Below are 18,294 nucleotides of genomic sequence, written 5' to 3' on the forward strand. Positions count from 1 at the left end.
TGAACTGGGTGTGTGTCTGTGTGCTTTAATTGTTTGGTTGCCGAAAACACCACAAAATTGGCGACGAGGATGGCGGCCTCAGTCCCAGCTCCTGCACCTTTCCTTCCGTGTGTGGGTGAACCTCCGCTTCCATTTGAGATTTGGAGGAAAATCTTTGAAAACTACTTACTCGTGATTAGGGCTGCCACGATTAGTCGACTAGTCACGATTATGTCGACTATTAAAATAGTCGACGACTAATTTAATAGTCGATTAGTCGTGTTTTTTTTTTCTTTGTTTTTCTCTCCAAACTGCTGCGACTGCCTTTCTGTCCTGGACGCACATGCGCAGTAGTGGAAACCGGGGTAGGTAGTGGACGACATCTCAGGACATTATACAGACAGGCTCTGGTTTCATGGCTACCCCGCTACAGAACTCAAAAGTGTGGGATCACCAAGAAAATAAAAGTGAAACGCGTGCAATGCAATATCTGCAATGAAGAACTTGCCTTCCTCGGCAGCACAACCGCGATGCACGAGCACCTGAAAAGGAGGCATGTTGTGGCTGATTAAATGACGAAGAAGCTAAATTGCTATTTAGCTGCTAAAATTAGCGTAAACAGAGCGTTAACTTAGTACTTAACTTACTCATCTTGATAGCTTTAAAACAGAGGTCACTAATAGGCGGACCACGATCCGGATCCGGACTCAGACGTTGTCACAAATGCCGTCCCAAACCGATAAACTACAGAGAAGGATTTCATTCTGACAGTGGCTTCTGTTTTCAGTGCTTTTCGGTGCAGTAAACTCACAGATCAGTCATGTGTGGTGTAAAATCACCAAACGCTCTCCTCTGCCAATCAGATCTGTGCAGACCGCTGCCCTGTGTACGGTAATGTACACAATATCTGGACAGAGAGGCATTTTTTATTAATATACTTTTTTTTCATAATAGTTCAAACAACCTCACGGTTGAGATGTTTCATAAATGCCAGTGCCTTATCCTTATTTTACACAGTTGTTTACACTTTATGCTAAACAGTAAAATAATTGTCTGTTACAACAAGCTGCATATTTCATTAAAGGTTTAATGAACTATGATTTTAATTGTTTTTATTTTTAGTTAGCATATAGCTTAAATCTAATGTTGGTTGTATAATAGCAGCTGCATTCTATTGTGATAAACTGTGTTTTATATTCAATTAACGTATGATCCGATTAGTCGACTAATCATAAAAAATAATCGGTGATTAGTCGCCTATAAAAATAATCGTTTGTGCCAGCCCTACTCGTGATTAATGCTACAGGGAATGCATGGCCGGATGCACGGAGACGCGCGACGCTATTACACTGCTTGGGCATGGAAGGTCAGAGATTGTTCTATACTTTGCCAAATGTGGGTACAACGTTTACTGAAGCTATGTCAGCGCTAGAGCAGCATTTTGTTCCGAAAGTGAATGTGGTAGCCTGCCGCCATAAGTTCAGACAGCGTGCACAAAGACCAGATGAAACCGTAGTCCAGTTTATTGCAGCCCTACGTGATCTCGCTGTGCAATGTCAGTTTGGAGGTATGGAAGCTGAAATGCTCCGTGATCAACTCATTGAACGAGCTCATTTGAAGTCTGTGAAAGATAAACTGCTTTTAGAAGAAGACCTTACCCTTGAGAAAGCCAATACTTTGGCATGCCAAGTTGAATCTGCAGTTCACAGCTCTTCTCTCCTCGCTGCTAGCTCTCCGCCTAGCAATGCTACAGCTAACACTAGCCCAATACAAGCGCTAACATTTCAGAAAAAACAGCAGAAACGAAGGAACCATTTTAGAAGCAAGACGCATGTTTGCACTTCTTCCGAGAGAGGACGGCACTGTTTTCGCTGTGGATCTATGTCTCATCTAGCAAATGCAAAGATCTGTCCAGCAGCACACTCTGTTTGTAATACCTGTGGGAAAAAAGGACATTTCGCTAAAGTCTGTAAATCAGCTGCTAATAAGGTATGTGAAGTTTCTGTTCCTGAGCTAACAATTCTCAACCTGAATGCAGTATCTCCTGCTAATGACAAATTATACTGCACAGTGCATATTGATGCTCCACTTGGGAATGCACAGGATATTAGCCTGCTAGTGGATACAGGTTCCTCCGTCTCAATTCTTCCTGAGTCAGTCTACAACAGACATTTCAGACAATGTCCTCTGACAGTTCCTAAAGTGCAACTAGTTACTTACTCAAGAGAGCCATTGCCTGTACTAGGCTGTCTTTCTGCAACTGTCTCACATAAGAACGTCTCTTCTGAAGCTGTATTCTACATAGTGAAAACAGGCACACCTTTGTTAGGCATGGACTTAATAAAGTCACTGAACTGTCACATCTGTGGAAATGGTGTGGAGACGCATCCTGTGGGTTCTGTACAAACTGATGCAAACATGCCTGATCTAACAACGCTCAGTACAAATGCTGAACCAGTCGGATGTGTTAAAGGGTTCATGCATAAAGTGCAAGTGGATGACACAGTCAAACCAGTACAACAAAAGCTACGAAGGTTACCCTTGTGTATTCGCCAGGAGGTATCTTCTGAAATACAACGACTTCTCAAAGCTGATATTATTGAGCCCATCCATGCTAGTCCTTGGGTATCACCCTTGGTAGTAACCCAAAAAAAGCAAGGAGGCATAAGAGTCTGCGTGGATCTGCGTGCACCAAACAAGAGTGTGGTAATTGATTCTCATCCTATTCCACACATAGAGGATCTGTTCTCAGAGTTAAAAGGTGCTACTGTGTTTTCTCAGCTGGATTTAGAGAGTGCATACCATCAACTACCTATAGCTGAAGAGAGTAGAAATCTGACTGCATTCATAACGCACGATGGACTGTTTAGATTCAAGAGGGTTCCATATGGTCTTGCCTCAGCACCTGCCGCTTTTCAGAAAATGATGCACACCCTATTAAGTGATCTGCTTAATAGGTTACTTGGATGATGTCATTTGCTATGGAGCTACTCAAGCAGAACATGATAAGAATCTAAAGGCTGTTCTGCATCGTCTAACAGAAGCAGGGCTCAAGCTCAACTTCAAGAAAAGCTCTTTCTCAAAGCCAAGTGTTACCTACCTGGGTCACATAATATCTAAAGATGGATTACGTCCAACTCCGGATCACATCACTGCCATTTCAGAAGCTCCACCACCTAAAGATGCTGCGGCACTGCGCTCCTTCCTAGGACTTACATCCTGGTTTAGCAAATTTCTGCTGAACTCTGCTACGGTCGTGGAACCACTGAGGAATTTACTGAGAACTGCATCTCAAACCACTATTGAATGGTCAGACGAAGCTGAACAAAGTTTCCAAGAACTAAAAAAACTAATGATAAGTAGTCCAGCTCTTACACTGTTCGATCCTAACCTGCCAACCTATGTCTCCACTGATGCATCTGAGTATGGGCTTGGAGGTGTTCTTTCCCAACTACATCCTGATGGTAACGAACGTGTAGTTGCATTCACTTCTCGAACACTGACACCTGCTGAAAGGAAATACAGCACAGTTGAAAAGGAGGCCTTAGGATGTGTGTTTGCAGTTGAGCGATGGAGGACTTATCTTTGGGGTCGTCGCTTCATCCTAAGGACAGACCACCAAGCACTTACTACTTTACTCGCTTCCAGAGGCATGAATCGTGCTGGTATGAGAATAGCACGTTGGTCAGCAAGACTCATGTGTTACCAGTATGACATTGTTCATCGCCCTGGAAAGAAAGACTATGCTGCAGACTGTCTTTCCCGCATGCCCATCTCCTGTCCAGAGACAGATTTGGCAGATGAACCCGAACTGGTTGCTGAAATCAGTCCACATCTTTCTGCACTTTCCCTTGATGATTTCAAGGCAGCTTCGGAAACATGTCCAGAACTGACAAAACTACAAACGCTGGTACAAGCCGGATGGCCAACTACAAAGAAAGGTGTTCCAGATGATCTCGCTTGTTACTTTCCACTACGCCATGAATTGGCCTTGGACTTTCCTTTTGTCATGCGTGGATCGCGTCTTGTAGTGCCAGTCTCTCTGCGATCTAAAGTCATTCATCTGGCTCATGAAGGGCATCAAGGAATAGTACGCACTAAACAGAGATTGCGTCTATTATACTGGTGGCCTGGCATGGACGCTATGGTTCATGATTTACTCGTTTCCTGTACTGTCTGTCAGATGAGTGACAAAACAGCAAAGACTTATCCAGCACCGATGCAGCCTGTGGAGTCTCCCAAGGGTCCTTTCCAAAAACTGGCTGTGGATATAGTCGGACCATTTGAGAGGGCAAAGTATGACTGTCGTTTTGCCATCACACTTGTGGATTACTACAGTAAATGGCCTGAAGTGGCATTTGCTTCTTCTGTCACTTCAGAAGTTATTACTACTTTTCTCTCGTCTGTTTTTGCAAGGGAAGGTAATCCCTGCTCAATTGTCACTGACAATGGAAGTCAGTTTTGTTCCACAGAATTCTCTGCCTTTCTTAAGGAAAGAGGCATACAACATATCCGCACCAGTGTTTATCATGCACAAGCAAATGGAGAAGTCGAACGCTTCAACAGAGTGTTAAAAGACTGCATACAAATGGCTGAAATACAGCATCTGCCCTGGAAGAAACAGGTGACTGCATTTCTTCACAATTATCGTGCAACGCCACATGCAACTACAAACGAAACACCCTTTGCATTGTTAAGAGGACGACCTATGCGCACAAAACTGAATGTGTTGCCAAGCTTGGAGAAAAAAGAACATGAAGGTCTTCAACAGAGAATTCAGCTGAAGCAGGCCAAGAGCAAACGCTACTCTGATCAGAAGAGAGGTGCCAAAGTTCCAACATTCAAAGAAGGCGATTTGGTACGTGTGCGAAAGCCCTTTCGAGTCACAAAGACTGAATCAAAATTCACTGGGCCATTGAAAGTGATCAAGAAACTTGGACAAAGCACTTTCATCCTAAGTGATGGTAGAAGGTGGCATGCGGAACGATTGTCAGGATTTCCAGAACAAGCCCAGGTGCAAACCTCTAAAGGGACAGATGAACTGAGGAAAACTGTACCTGTTCGTGAAAAAAAACACCAGACAATGCAATGCACCGAAATGGTTTAAGGATTGTGTGAAGTAAAGCCTTAGATAATGGACTGTAATGTACATGTTCATTGCTTCATCATTCTTTGACATACTGAAAAAAAAAATGGGTTTTGAAAAAAAAAATGTTTTCTTGAAAAGTAATGTGTTATTGTTGATGTGTTGATAATTCCCGTTACACTACTATCTGAGTTGTATGCTTTCTTTCAGGAAAGGGGAAATATGTTGTGTTTTCAAGTTTACTGCCTGCTATACTTTGTTTGTACCACTTGGTGTCGCCTTTTGTTCTACTGTTGTAACAGAGTAGAGAGAGAGGAAGGGAGGGGAGTTTTTTGGTGGAGTAAAAATGGAGAAGCTGAACTGGGTGTGTGTCTGTGTGCTTTAATTGTTTGGTTGCCGAAAACACCACAGGAGGACAAACACTTTTTTTACTGTTTACTAAACAATTCCATGTGCCCTTTAATAGTTTTCATGTATTTGATTTTAATCGACAATGTAGAACAGAAATAAAGATACTGGTACTGTCAATTACTAGAGCAATTAAGGAAAATCCAAATGGCTACAACTACACAGGGTATGCTATCAGTAATTGATTAGCTTCTGTGTTTTAAATAGAGAAGAAGTTATTCTTTGATGTAATTTTACACTATTAAAGTTTAAAATGCTCAGATATAGCTTAGGTGCCCACAATCAAAACTTGATTTTGTCTCACAATTAAATATTACAATATTTGTGTGGATTTTCTCTCAAAAAAAGCTTGAGCTGGGCATATGTAAACCTTCGGTTTGGGGATAAATTGAGTCAAGACTGTTATTTAACAGTTTTGGGGTTTTAGTTTTAAACTGCTTTACAGCTGTTCATTTCATTTTAGCATAGAAACAATGTAGGTCCTCACATAGCCTAGTCAACTCTCATTATTCAACTATGATTTAGTTTCCATTTTAGGGTGCATTAAACTTGATGATTGATTTTGTTTTGTGTTCCAACTCATGTTCTCATATGTGATGTGACACATTGTGATCTTCACACCTCGTTATTGAACAATTTCTTGTGCTTAATGCCCTGTGCCTTTCTGATACCACTGATACTACAATACAAGGAATTAAGTGGTCAAAGACAGTTTATTGATAAACTAATCATATTAAGTGTTATTACTTGTTCAGTAATAAACAGGTTAAAGAGTAGAGCCGGGTTTAAAATGGCCTAACTGGAAGTCAAAGTCATATATTGTCTTATTGCTTCTCAACATAAACTTGTTTAGAAATAGAATATGGTGGTGCATTTCATACATAACAGCATACACCAGTGCAAATATAATACAAATACAGTAAATATACTATGTAAACATTAAAGAATAATTTAAGCTGTACAGTATACATACATACATAAAAAGCTATTGGCACAGATCAACAGTGACCAGACAAGGCAAAATCTCTGTCTTATAAATCTTAGTGGACTTGTTCCTATTAAGGGTGTTTTTTTCTATTAAATAAATTCTGCCTAAAAGAGGTCGGTGGAGCAAAGCATAGATAAGCAAAAATGAATAGTAAAATGTAAATCCTAAATAAATGTGTCACGTCTTAGCCCTGTCTCATGTCTCTGTGTGTCTTCCCCACGTGACCTGTGCTCCCCTGTGTCTCCTGTCTCAGTACTTTTCCATGTGTGTCTCATTTGTAGCTCCGCCCCTTCCCCTGGTGTTTCCAATTCTAGTGTGTTTGTGTTACTATAAATAGCCCTCCTTGTCCTCCGTCGGTCTTTGCACTAACCCCTGTTGTTTGTCGTACCTCTGTTTCTTGTGTTCATTCCTGCGCTCCTTCGTTTCCTGCTCTGTGTTTATCCCGTCTTGTTTTAGTTCCTTGTTTATCTTGTTTATTCCTGGTTATTGTCTCTGCTTTGTTTAGTTCATAGTCTTGTTTCATTCATTTGTTCTGTGTTTATCCGTCTATTTGTTTACTTGTTATTTATTTATTAAATTATTGTTTATTGATTTCACCCTACCTGCACTTGCGTCCGCCTCCTCGTCTCCCTGCCTGGGTCATCCGTGACATAAAAACCGACCTTCATCATGGATGCAGCAGGTTCTGTGTGGACAGGCTCCAGGATGGCGATTCGCCGTACTGCAGGCGGGATCCCGGCGCAGGAAACCTCGAGACCTCATGGACGCCGCAGGCCTCGGGGTAGGCGCTCTAAGGGGTCCCACCAGCCGGAAAAAGACCCCTTTTCCGGGGAGGATTTTCTTGGGGGGGCGATGAGGGTTGGTGTTATGAGCCTCGGTGCCTCCGAGTACCCGAGGCTCAAGGAGCGGGACCCGTGGGACTTTCTCGGGTGCGCTCCCAGCAGCTCTGAGGAGGAGGAGGACTTTCTCCCTACACCAGCTCGTCTGCCGCTGCCTCCAGGGGCTGTTCTGCCTCCAGCACACATGTGTCCACCCTGGTTCCTGGAGGAAGCGGCATCCACCCCGGGGAGAACTACAGCAGCACCGGTTCTCCAGACGCCGACTCCCGTCCGTCCGCCTCCCAAGGCGCGCTCTGTCCCGGCGCCTCCAAAGCTAGCTCCTCCGGCGGCCAAGACTCTGTCCTCACTGGCGCTTCCAGAGCTAGCTTCTCCAGTGGCTAAGGCGCTAGCATCCCCGGCGCCTCTCAAGCTAGCGTCTTCAGCGGCTAAGCCACGCTCCGTGACTTCTGTGAAACCGCGCCCCGAGATCCCCGCGGTAGCAGCCGAACCTCGCCCCGTGTTCCTCGCGGTAGCTGCCGAACCGTGCCCCGTGATTTCCGCGGTAGCAGCCGAGCCGCGCTACAGGACCTCCTACCCAACGAGCCAGCCGCGAGCAGAGACTTTCCCCGCGCTTGACTCAGCCGGAGAGAGTAAAAATCCAGTCCGTGTTTTTGCGGCAACCGCAGCTTTGAGCTCCACAGCTGCAGCGCCAGTACCTCAGGCTGAGGAGCTGGCTTTCATGGCGGCTGCAGAGCTGGATTCCGCCGCTGCGATCCAGTCGCTCTCTGGGACTATCTCCGCGGCAACCCAGCCGTGCTCCGGGACTATTTTAGAGACTTTTCCCGCGCCGGTTTCTACCGGCGGCCCCGCGCTGCTTGCAATGGACTTTACCGGCGAGGCTGCAGATCCAGTCCGGGTTTTGGTTCCACCCGCAGTCTCAAGCCCTGCTGCTGCTCCGCTGGATCTGCACACACCCAGCTCCGAAATTCTCTCAGCGGCCACGCCCATCTCCGAGGTGTCTTCGGCTGCTGAGCCACGCCCCCGGACTCCTGCCGTGTCTGCAGAAGCTGCACAAGCCTCCGTGTCTGCAGAAGCTGCACAAGCCTCCGTGTCTGCAGAAGCTGTTCAAGCCTCCGTCTCTGCTGTAGCTGTTCAAGCCTCCGTCTCTGCTCCAGCTGTTCAAGCCTCCTTGTCTGCTCCAGCTGTTCAAGCCTCCGTGTCAGCTCCAGCTGTTCAAGCCTCCGTGTCAGCTCCAGCTGTTCAAGCCTCCGTGTCAGCTCCAGCTGTTCAAGCCTCCGTGTCAGCTCCAGCTGTTCAAGCCTCCGTGTCAGCTCCAGCTGTTCAAGCCTCCGTGTCTGCTCCAGCTGTTCAAGCCTCCGTGTCTGCTCCAGCTGTTCAAGCCTCCGTGTCAGCTCCAGCTGTTCAAGCCTCCGTGTCAGCTCCAGCTGTTCAAGCCTCCGTGTCAGCTCCAGCTGTTCAAGCCTCCGTGTCAGCTCCAGCTGTTCAAGCCTCCGTGTCAGCTCCAGCTGTTCAAGCCTCCGTGTCTGCTCCAGCTGTTCAAGCCTCCGTGTCTGCTCCAGCTGTTCAAGCCTCCGTGTCAGCTCCCGCTGCCCGAGTCGCCGCGCCGCCAGCACCAGCTCCCGCTGCCCGAGTCGCCGCGCCGCCAGCACCAGCTCCCGCTGCCAGAGTCGCCGCGCCGCCAGCACCAGCTCCAGCTGCCCGAGTCGCCGCGCCGCCAGCACCAGCTCCAGCTGCCCGAGTCGCCGCGCCGCCAGCACTAGCTCCAGCTGCCCGAGTCGCCGCGCCGCCAGCACCAGCTCCCGCTGCCCGAGTCGCCACCCCACCGGTTCCTGCTCCCAGAACTTTGTTTGGCTCCAGGGCCCCAGGACCCAGGCAGGCACAGAGGCCCCCGGACTTTCACTCCAGAACTGTGCCCAGGCTGGCTCCTTGGACTTCCCCACAGACTTTTGCCAGTCCTGGGCACCCACCCATGTTTTTGGTCCCTGTGTCTCTCCCTGTCTTGGTCCCCGTGTCTGTGTTTGTTCCGGTTCCTGTCCCTGGTGGTTTCTCCGTTCCTGTCCCAGTCACCGTGTTTGTTTCTGTCCCTGTTAATGTCCTCATCCCTGTTCCCATGTCTAGTCCCGTCCAGTCTCCGTCTCCTGTCCAGTTCCCCGTCCAGTCTCCCATTCTGTCTCTTGTCCAGTCTCTGTCCAACGTCCAGTTCCCTGTCCAGTCTCTGTCCCCTGTCCGGTCTCTGTCCCCTGTCCGGTCTCTGTCCCCTGTCCGGTCTCCGTCCCCTGTCCAGTTCCCCGTCCAGTCTCCCGTTCTGTCTCCGTTCCCTGTCCAGCCTCCGTTCCCTGTCCAGTCTCTGTCCCCTCTCCAGTTCCCTGTTCAGTCTCCTAGCCCTGTCCAGTCTCTCGTCCAGTCTCTGTCCTCTGTCCTGTCTCCGTTTCAGTCCCCGGTCTCGACTCCTGTTTTCCCCGGCCTCTCCCTGCCGCCAGCCCCCGGGGTTCGTTTTTACGCGCCTCGGGAGCTGCGCGTTTAGGGGGAGGCTTCTGTCACGTCTTAGCCCTGTCTCATGTCTCTGTGTGTCTTCCCCACGTGACCTGTGCTCCCCTGTGTCTCCTGTCTCAGTACTTTTCCATGTGTGTCTCATTTGTAGCTCCGCCCCTTCCCCAGGTGTTTCCAATTCTAGTGTGTTTGTGTTACTATAAATAGCCCTCCTCTGCCACCTTGTCCTCCGTCGGTCTTTGCACTAACCCCTGTTGTTTGTCGTACCTCTGTTTCTTGTGTTCATTCCTGCGCTCCTTGGTTTCCTGCTCTGTGTTTATCCCGTCTTGTTTTAGTTCCTTGTTTATCTTGTTTATTCCTGGTTATTGTCTCTGCTTTGTTTAGTTCATAGTCTTGTTTCATTCATTTGTTCTGTGTTTATCTGTCTATTTGTTTACTTGTTATTTATTTATTAAATTATTGTTTATTGATTTCACCCTACCTGCACTTGCGTCCGCCTCCTCGTCTCCCTGCCTGGGTCATCCGTGACATATATATAAGGGAAATAAACTATAAACGTGAAAACAAGAAATAAACGAGAAACAAATGACTAAGGTTATATACAATGAGCTAGGGAACATGGAGCTAAACAAGAAACTAAACTAGACAAGGAGAACTAAACTAAGCAGGGCAAGGGAGAAAACAATGGAAATAAACAGGAAACTAGAAATATACACAAGAGATAAACAGAGGTAAACACAGAGCAAGGACTAGGGCTATGAAACGTGGTGAAGCAACAGAGAGACAAAACAACAGGGGAAGGTGCAAAGACCGACGGAGGACAAGGTGGCAGAGGAGGGCTATTTATAGTAACACAAACACACTAGAATTGGAAACACCTGGGGAAGGGGCGGAGCTACAAATGAGACACACATGGAAAAGTACTGAGACAGGAGACACAGGGGAGCACAGGTCACGTGGGGAAGACACACAGAGACATGAGACAGGGCTAAGACGTGACAAAATGAGCAAAAATATGTAAGCAAACATAAAGGTGTACTAGGTATTATTTATAAATTTAAAAAGTCATTTCAAAATTAAAATGTATGCAATATAATACATAAATAATAATTAATACATGAATAGAAAAATAATCAGAACAGTTTATTTGTGAAAAAAAAAACTTTGTTAGGTCCTTGTGTTGTAGCAGTGCCTCCACTCTGAACAGCACAGCAACGTGCAGTGAAACTCCTCCTCCAGCATCTGAACCTGCTCAACTCGCTGATCTCCTCCCCAGACCAGCTGGACAACACCTAGAAACAAAACTGAGATTGCATTTTTCCTCTGAAGGGTGACCAGCCAGCTCGGTTACAGGGTTGTCAAGCTTCTGAGGCAGGTAAGCTCTGTGTTTGCCCCATAGTTTGCACCAGAGTTAGGCTGACAGTTAAATGCTAAATGAGATTCTATGCTAACATGCTATAACTGTGTTTATTTGTACAAGTAAGTACAAATATCTTGAAACATGACTTAAAAAGTGGACTTTTTAAATGTTCTCACTCAATACTTTTCACAAAACTTTATAGCTTAAAATTAGGTTTAACTCATCTTTGGTAAAAAAAAAAAAAAAAACAGGCTAGTAGGGTTTTTAATCTCTCTTATTTGACTAGCAGTTGTACTGTAATGCATTTACTCTTTAAATGATCATTTAGTTGTTGCCTGTCAAGAAAAGATAAAATACCTTCCACTGGCAAGTTAGGTGTGGCAGCCAGACAATGCCTACTACTAACCTAAGTCTGCTGAGGTGGTGATTATGCCTGGTGGGAGGGATAAGACAGGGTGTGCATGCTTTATGCTTACCAGAAAATCTGAGACACCTAAATCCAATAAACGTATACTTTTTTAAAAATCTTCACTGGCAAGTGGAAAGAGGCCATAGAAAAGTAAAGCTGTCAAATGCGCTCAAATGAAAATGAATACAATCTGTTGCAACAACACAGTTCTTTCCCAAACAGGTAGATTACAACAAAGCAGCTGCATGCAACCTTTAAACCTTACATTTTATTGTATGTTTTTTTAGACCCATAATGCAGGTACAGTGGATACTCATGACTAATATGTTGCTTTTACTGTAAATATTTCCTACCCTCATACTTTTTGTCCATCTTTCTTTTTCACAGGAGTCCCCAAGGACACCTTTTTCTGCCACACCTGTTTGCTCAGCCTTTATTTTTCACCTGCTGTTGTCATTTTCTCACAGAACCCACCCAACATGTCAAGTGGAGCTTTAGGCCGTCTGAGCACTCTCACCCTCAGCATAAAGCAGCTGGCTGGCCTTCCCCGCCTGTCATACTCTCTCTCCTCCCTGCCATCACCTCAAGACACAGTGGCTGCCTCAGATGTGCCTGTCCTGTTCCGCGAGCCCTACATCTTGTCAGGTTATCGTCCAGCAGGTCAGCCATGGTGCTGCTATATACTGAGCCTCTTCCAGCGCCACAATGAGTCACTAAATGTGTGGACACATTTGCTGGCAGTGCCAGTTGTGCTGCTGCGCTTCTGGTTCTTCGCTGCCTCTAATGACCTGGGTCAAGACGCCTCTTCACTGCCTCTGTGTCTCTATGCCTTGTCAGCCCTCACCTACCTCAGCTTCAGTGCTGCTGCCCACTTGCTGCAGTCACGATCAGTGTTAGCACATTACTCCCTCTTCTTTCTGGACTATGTGGGTGTGGCTGTATACCAGTATGGCTGTGCACTGGCCCACTACTTCTTCTGCTCTAAGGCAGCATGGAGGCAGAGCTTTGTGGGGGAGCTGTTCCTACCTGGAGCAGCCCTTCTAGGCTGGTTATCATGTGCCAGCTGCTGTTTCGCTAAACTACGCTACCAGCGGCCCTACCCACCCCACAGGAAGCTCTTCCAAATTGTGCCCACCAGCCTGGCCTACCTCCTGGATATCAGCCCCGTGGCCCACCGGCTGGCCACTGAGCCCTGGAATGAACCAGGGCTGGTGCTGCACGCGCTGCAGGTGCTCTTCTTCATGCAGGCCGCCTTCTTCTTCTCCTGTCCTGTGCCTGAACGATTTTTCCCAGGGAGGTGTGATATTGTGGGTCACGGCCACCAGATCTTTCACCTGTTCCTGGTCATGTGCACCATGTGCCAGATGGAGGCGGTGTGTAAAGACTTCTTAATGCAGCGACACTCTGTGTTGGAGGTGCATGGGGAGTGGGCCATTTTGTTAGCTGGAGGTTCTTTCTTTGCTCTGGTACTATGCAGTATTCTGACCGCAGCTCTTATGAGGAGGAGTGTTCAAAGGCAGCTACAAAAGAGGGAATGAAGGATGAATTAGACTGAAAAACATACAATGAATAACTCAGATCCCCAGTCAGTTCACAGGTTTGCTACATTCCAGCATAAAATACACCTCTACTGTAGTCTCAGCCTCAGGTTTTCAACTTGTATACATGTAAATGCTGCATCTTACACAGGTTATACTGTGCACAAGGGTGTTTTGTCAGTTGCATTCTGATTGGTTATCTACATTAGAGAATCATGAGAAAACTGTTGATTACAGTTATGTGCAAAAGTCTGAAAATAGGCACAACATTTATCCTGGTAATAAGTGTATGTATACGTACAGAAAAAAAAACACCATTTATTATTAGAATAAATACAGATATAATAAAATTAGTACTAGTAAGAAATGCACTGATTTGATTCCAGGGATGGAGTACTGACCAGGCCAGTGGGAGCCAATGTTCAGAGCATAAACAGTTCAACATTGTTCAAACACTTTTATTTTTATACAATTATAAAATATACACAGAAGATTCAACAGTGATCATTTAACGTTTTTCAGACAACAGGAGCACACTTGATTTTAACCAGGTGTTGCATTAAAACTAATAAAACTGGACTTAATTTGCATTTGTCTGAGCAAATAAACACTCACTGACTAGACAATTAACATTTTAAGTTTTAAATGTGTAATGGTTGTATGTGTCATTATATATTAACTTCTAATTTCCTTAGGTGTCTAAGATTTCTGTATTGTTTATCTGTGGGATTGTTCACAGTTGTGTTTTCCTACATGCCATGCTGACACTGCTGTTACTGTTAATTAGGCAGCTTTTAGAGTGAGGCCGCATTAAGAGGTAAAAAGCAGCAGGCTATCTGAATATAGGCACAGGTTTAGTTGTCTTTTTTGCTTGATTCAGTGATGTTGGGCAAACCATGGGGACATTTTATTGACCATCCAGCAAGACTTTATTGGTAAACATCAATAAAACAATATAAAACAATACACACTGACACAGTTAAATGCAATATTTTTAAATAACTTCATCCATAATTTGATGCAAACTGTTTCCACAAAGTACTAATGCCATAGTACTGGCTTTGGTTATTTCTTAGTAGTTTTAGCCTGGTTGCTGATTTTACCAATACCAAACATGCTTTGACTGATAGACTACATTTGGGTTAGATGGGGAATCCAAACTATGTCTTTGTGTCTCAAAGCAGTGTAAAAAAAAAGGTGTGAATGCGACTGAAGTAGAGTTTTTGTTGTATCTCTTCAAAACATTACAGGGTCATTGTAGTTTCGTTATTTAATTGTGTTGTGTAAATCTAAAGCTATGCCCAAAAAGCTATGCCCAGACCTTGTGACAGTCTCATGGAACAAAAGTGTTTCTTCATGGATGGTTTTGAGATATTTCTAGTGTTTATATGGTGTGCGTATCATTCAAAAAAATATACAACAGCATGCTTGATGATGCAACATTGAGAACTTGTTTTAATGAAAGCTATTGATAAATGTTGGTCAGCTATCACGTGTTTTAAAACATAAGAAATATGACCAGACCTTCTGTTTGTCAAATGAGTTGTTTTATAAAATATGCACTGAATGCCTCATAACTGACAATTAACTGTCAGTTTACAGAAACAGAAACTTTCAGTCAGTTTACATAATAAAGGTTAGTGGTCTGACTCTCATGTGTGAGTAATCTATAGCTTAGCCAGTGTTCATTCCCCCATGGCCAAAGCATTATGCATGTCTAGAAGAGTGACCTATTTGCCACAAATCCTTTTTCAGTCTAGGGCTAATAAAAAAGGAAAGAAGGAATAATCTGCTGGATTTGGGTTTGCTGCAATCTGGGGGTGGGATGGACAAACAAAGAAGTTGCTTTTATGCTGCATTCAGCAAACCCAAGACTCCCAGAGACTGCTTCCACCAAAGAGCTGATCAGATGCTAGTACAGGAGAGAGCAGCGCAGCAGATCTGTGTGTCCATTTATACTGTATATGTAAAGCTTGCTGAAAAATCACAGTTTAATATGCTAATAAGTGTCTTTGTTTTTTACACTCTAATTACAATGTACTGTATTTCATTAATTGAATCATTATTACCTTGAGCAGCTGGTAAAATAAGAGATCTTTGAACAAAAAGGATGTATTAGGTGTGTGTGTGTGTGTGTGTGTGTGTGTGTGTGTGTATGTGTGTGTTAAGAGTTTACAGAAGGTGATTTTTCCAAGTCCTGGAGTGTACTGATTATGAAATGCGTGCAATTACACTGTCCAGTACTAATCAGCTCAAAAGTACTTGCACAGAAAATCTGAGATGTTATAAATATTAAATTAGGATTGTAAATATATACAGAGTTGTCATTGTCTTTTTGTAAACACAGTAATACACAATAACAGTATTAAACACTTTTTAAGATTCATTATTTATGGACTATTATGATTTTTTCATTATTACATCATTATTCAGCATCTTTGAAATTCAAATACATTTACAGCAGTGAGGAATTTAAGCTGAAGTAATTTACCTTTAAGTTGCTTATGCTTTAAAGGCTAAAATATATTACCACTGAACTGATTATTATTGCCAGTTAACCCTCACTTTTCATGGGTTTTGTAGTAAGCGTTTGCAGGTTACTGCATACCTGTCAAGTTTTGGACTTAAAAATAAGGGATTTTTTCCGCCGCCCCAACAGCCCAAACGAGGGGAAAAAAAAAAAAATATATATATATATATATATATATTTATATATATATATATATATATATATATATATATTTTTTTTTTTTTTATTATTTAATAGATTTAAAATTTAAATTGAAGGGTGCACAAATTTACAAAAAGGACATGGATCAGATATATTCCATAAGTAAATAATAGTCCTAAGGGGCCTACACAATTAATAATCTTTCATTAATACTTCTTTCTATCGTTCAGTCCACTCCTGATCAGTTCAGTTAATTTCAGCCCTCTCCACATTTTCTCTCTCTCCAGCTCAACCATCTCTTCTACCCCTTCTAAATAATACATTACATTACATTATAATACATTACCACAATACTTGAGATTTAAACAAATTCTAACAAACCCTAAAACTAGCCCTGAACTAATAGAGTTTGGAAATGATAGTTATTGGCTGATCAGGCACATCAGGGCAGGGCATTATATATATATATATGTAGATTTTTCTCAAACCCTGAATATCTATCTAGCTAATTCTAAAGTTAAGATTCACAAGCTGTATTTTATTAAACACACAGTGGGTTTACTTTATGTTTTGATTCAGAGAAGAGTCTTTTTAACCAGCTATCAGAAACAATCTCATCACAGTTTACATGGTTAATTACCTTTCTTTTAGAAAAATCTCCGTATATCCAGATTAGTTTTAACGACAGCTGCTCCGACTAGCTGCCTGAACTCACAGCGAGGGGAGGGGCGGGGCTTCCCGCACACTAAACTGCGCTCCGCAAAACCAGCTAGCTGATTGGCTGTTTCTCCTGAAAGGCGGGACTTTCTCCTTGAACCGGCACCACGATTGGTTAAGAGACACACAGCGGTCAGTGCATTGTCGCCTGTGGCCTATATATTTTTTTATTTAGTATAATACGGGAAATTTACGGGAAAATACTAATACGGGAGGACGGCGGGAAAGAGGAGTAAAATACGGTAGTTTCCCGGCCAAAACGGGAGACTTGACAGGTATGGGTTACTGCCAGTCAGCATCCTGTGAAAGGGCTGATATGTTCAGCAACCAAACCCGGACATCTGAATAGTAAGCAATTATGCTATTAAATAAGGTTTTGCCTCAAATGTAATTTTTCCAAAAGCCAGGAGTGGTACTCATAAGACAAAAAGGTCCTTTTTAAAAAGCAAAGTAAAATTACTATGCTTGTATTGTAATTTAATTCCTATCACATGTGCTGTAAAGAAACCTGACCATTTATGTCAAACTACATTAATAACTTATTTAAATTATGCAGTAATTTGGTGAAAGTCTTTTTATGACGAGTGAACACCTAACTGAGTACTATAGAACTGAAAAGACTGAATGTCAAACCACAAAAAATTTACTGTAGCTGCAATAAACATGTTCATGAGTAATACTGTGGAATTCTGACTTACTTCCAAACACACACTAAAGATTAGTTATCTGAGCAGTGCTCTTTTGTACTGTTAGCACAATACTTTCTTTGTAAAAATTCATTCAGTGGATTTAGTCTTAGCCAACAGATTTGTGGTTGATTTAGATTAGGAAACCTGGCCAAAAGAAAGAGTGGGGTTTTCCCTCTAATTACCAAACCCAGAGAAATAAAAATCTCTCAATTTAATCTTTTTACTTTTTCATGCAACATATTATCTTCCTGTGCAGCCATTCTGACACATTAAAGGAGAACTCCGGTGTAAAATGGACTTTTGGTGTAGTAAAACATGATAAAAAGTACTTACCTTTGATGAATAGCACACCTCCGTTCTGAGATCCAGAAATTTTAACAGTTTTTCCAAACACCCTTCAGACTGGGTGACACGGGATATAATTTGCCCTGATAAATCACTTTTTTCACCGTTATCAAGGCTCAAAGTAGCTCTACACCTCCTTGCTAGAATCCGGAGATCTCTGACATATAAAACGATGCATTAATAGCTTGCACAAGAAGCTTATGAAAAAACACTGTTTGCATCCTATAACACTATCTTTAGCTCCGTGTGCCGCCATCTTTGTACTGATAATGTCATAGACATATATGAGTCCACATAGCCTGCCTCCTGGCGCCGGCTGCTACGCCAGGAGGCAGGCTATGCGGAGTCTATGTATATATATGTCTATGACATTATCAGTACAAAGATGGCGGCACACGGAGCTAAAGCTATGTCTATAAAAAAAATGTGGTTTTTAATAAGCTTCTTGTGCACTTTTTAAGAATGGAGGCATGCTATTCATCAAAGGTAAGTACTTTTTATCATATTTTACTACACCAAAAGTCCATTTTAAACCGGAGTTCCCTTTAAATCACACTGAGTAAGTTAATTTTTTAGTAGCAGTTTAACATATATGAGGTGTTACAATGCTGAAGGCAAAATCATTCACCATACTGAAACTGCCTCACCCAGCTCTGTGTTCTTCTGAGGCACAAATTATTTGTATTAAGTCCTATTACATGCTGTGCTTTAATGATCCATTAGAGGGCAGTAGTGTCTCATTTAAAAATCAACATCTACAGTGCCAGTCAAAAGT

The 18,294-nt window shown here is 43.5% G+C and overlaps 2 protein-coding genes across 2 annotated transcripts in view; one reads left to right on the top strand and one right to left on the bottom strand.

The window, feature by feature from the left end:
- ankef1a (ankyrin repeat and EF-hand domain containing 1a) overlaps positions 1–18,294 on the bottom strand; it is a 257,727-nt gene that overhangs the window by 123,001 nt on the left and 116,432 nt on the right. The gene's annotated exons all lie outside the window — the stretch shown is intronic.
- Positions 10,971–13,950, top strand: paqr8 (progestin and adipoQ receptor family member VIII). The gene is made up of 2 exons (XM_015604821.3): positions 10,971–11,165; positions 11,947–13,950. The coding sequence occupies exon 2, from the start codon at positions 12,039–12,041 to the stop codon at positions 13,095–13,097; it is 1,059 nt and encodes a 352-aa protein (XP_015460307.2). The 5' UTR covers positions 10,971–11,165; positions 11,947–12,038; the 3' UTR covers positions 13,098–13,950.

This window comes from Astyanax mexicanus, chromosome 1, assembly GCF_023375975.1.
Source record: "Astyanax mexicanus isolate ESR-SI-001 chromosome 1, AstMex3_surface, whole genome shotgun sequence".
Taxonomy (NCBI): Eukaryota; Metazoa; Chordata; class Actinopteri; order Characiformes; family Acestrorhamphidae; genus Astyanax; species Astyanax mexicanus.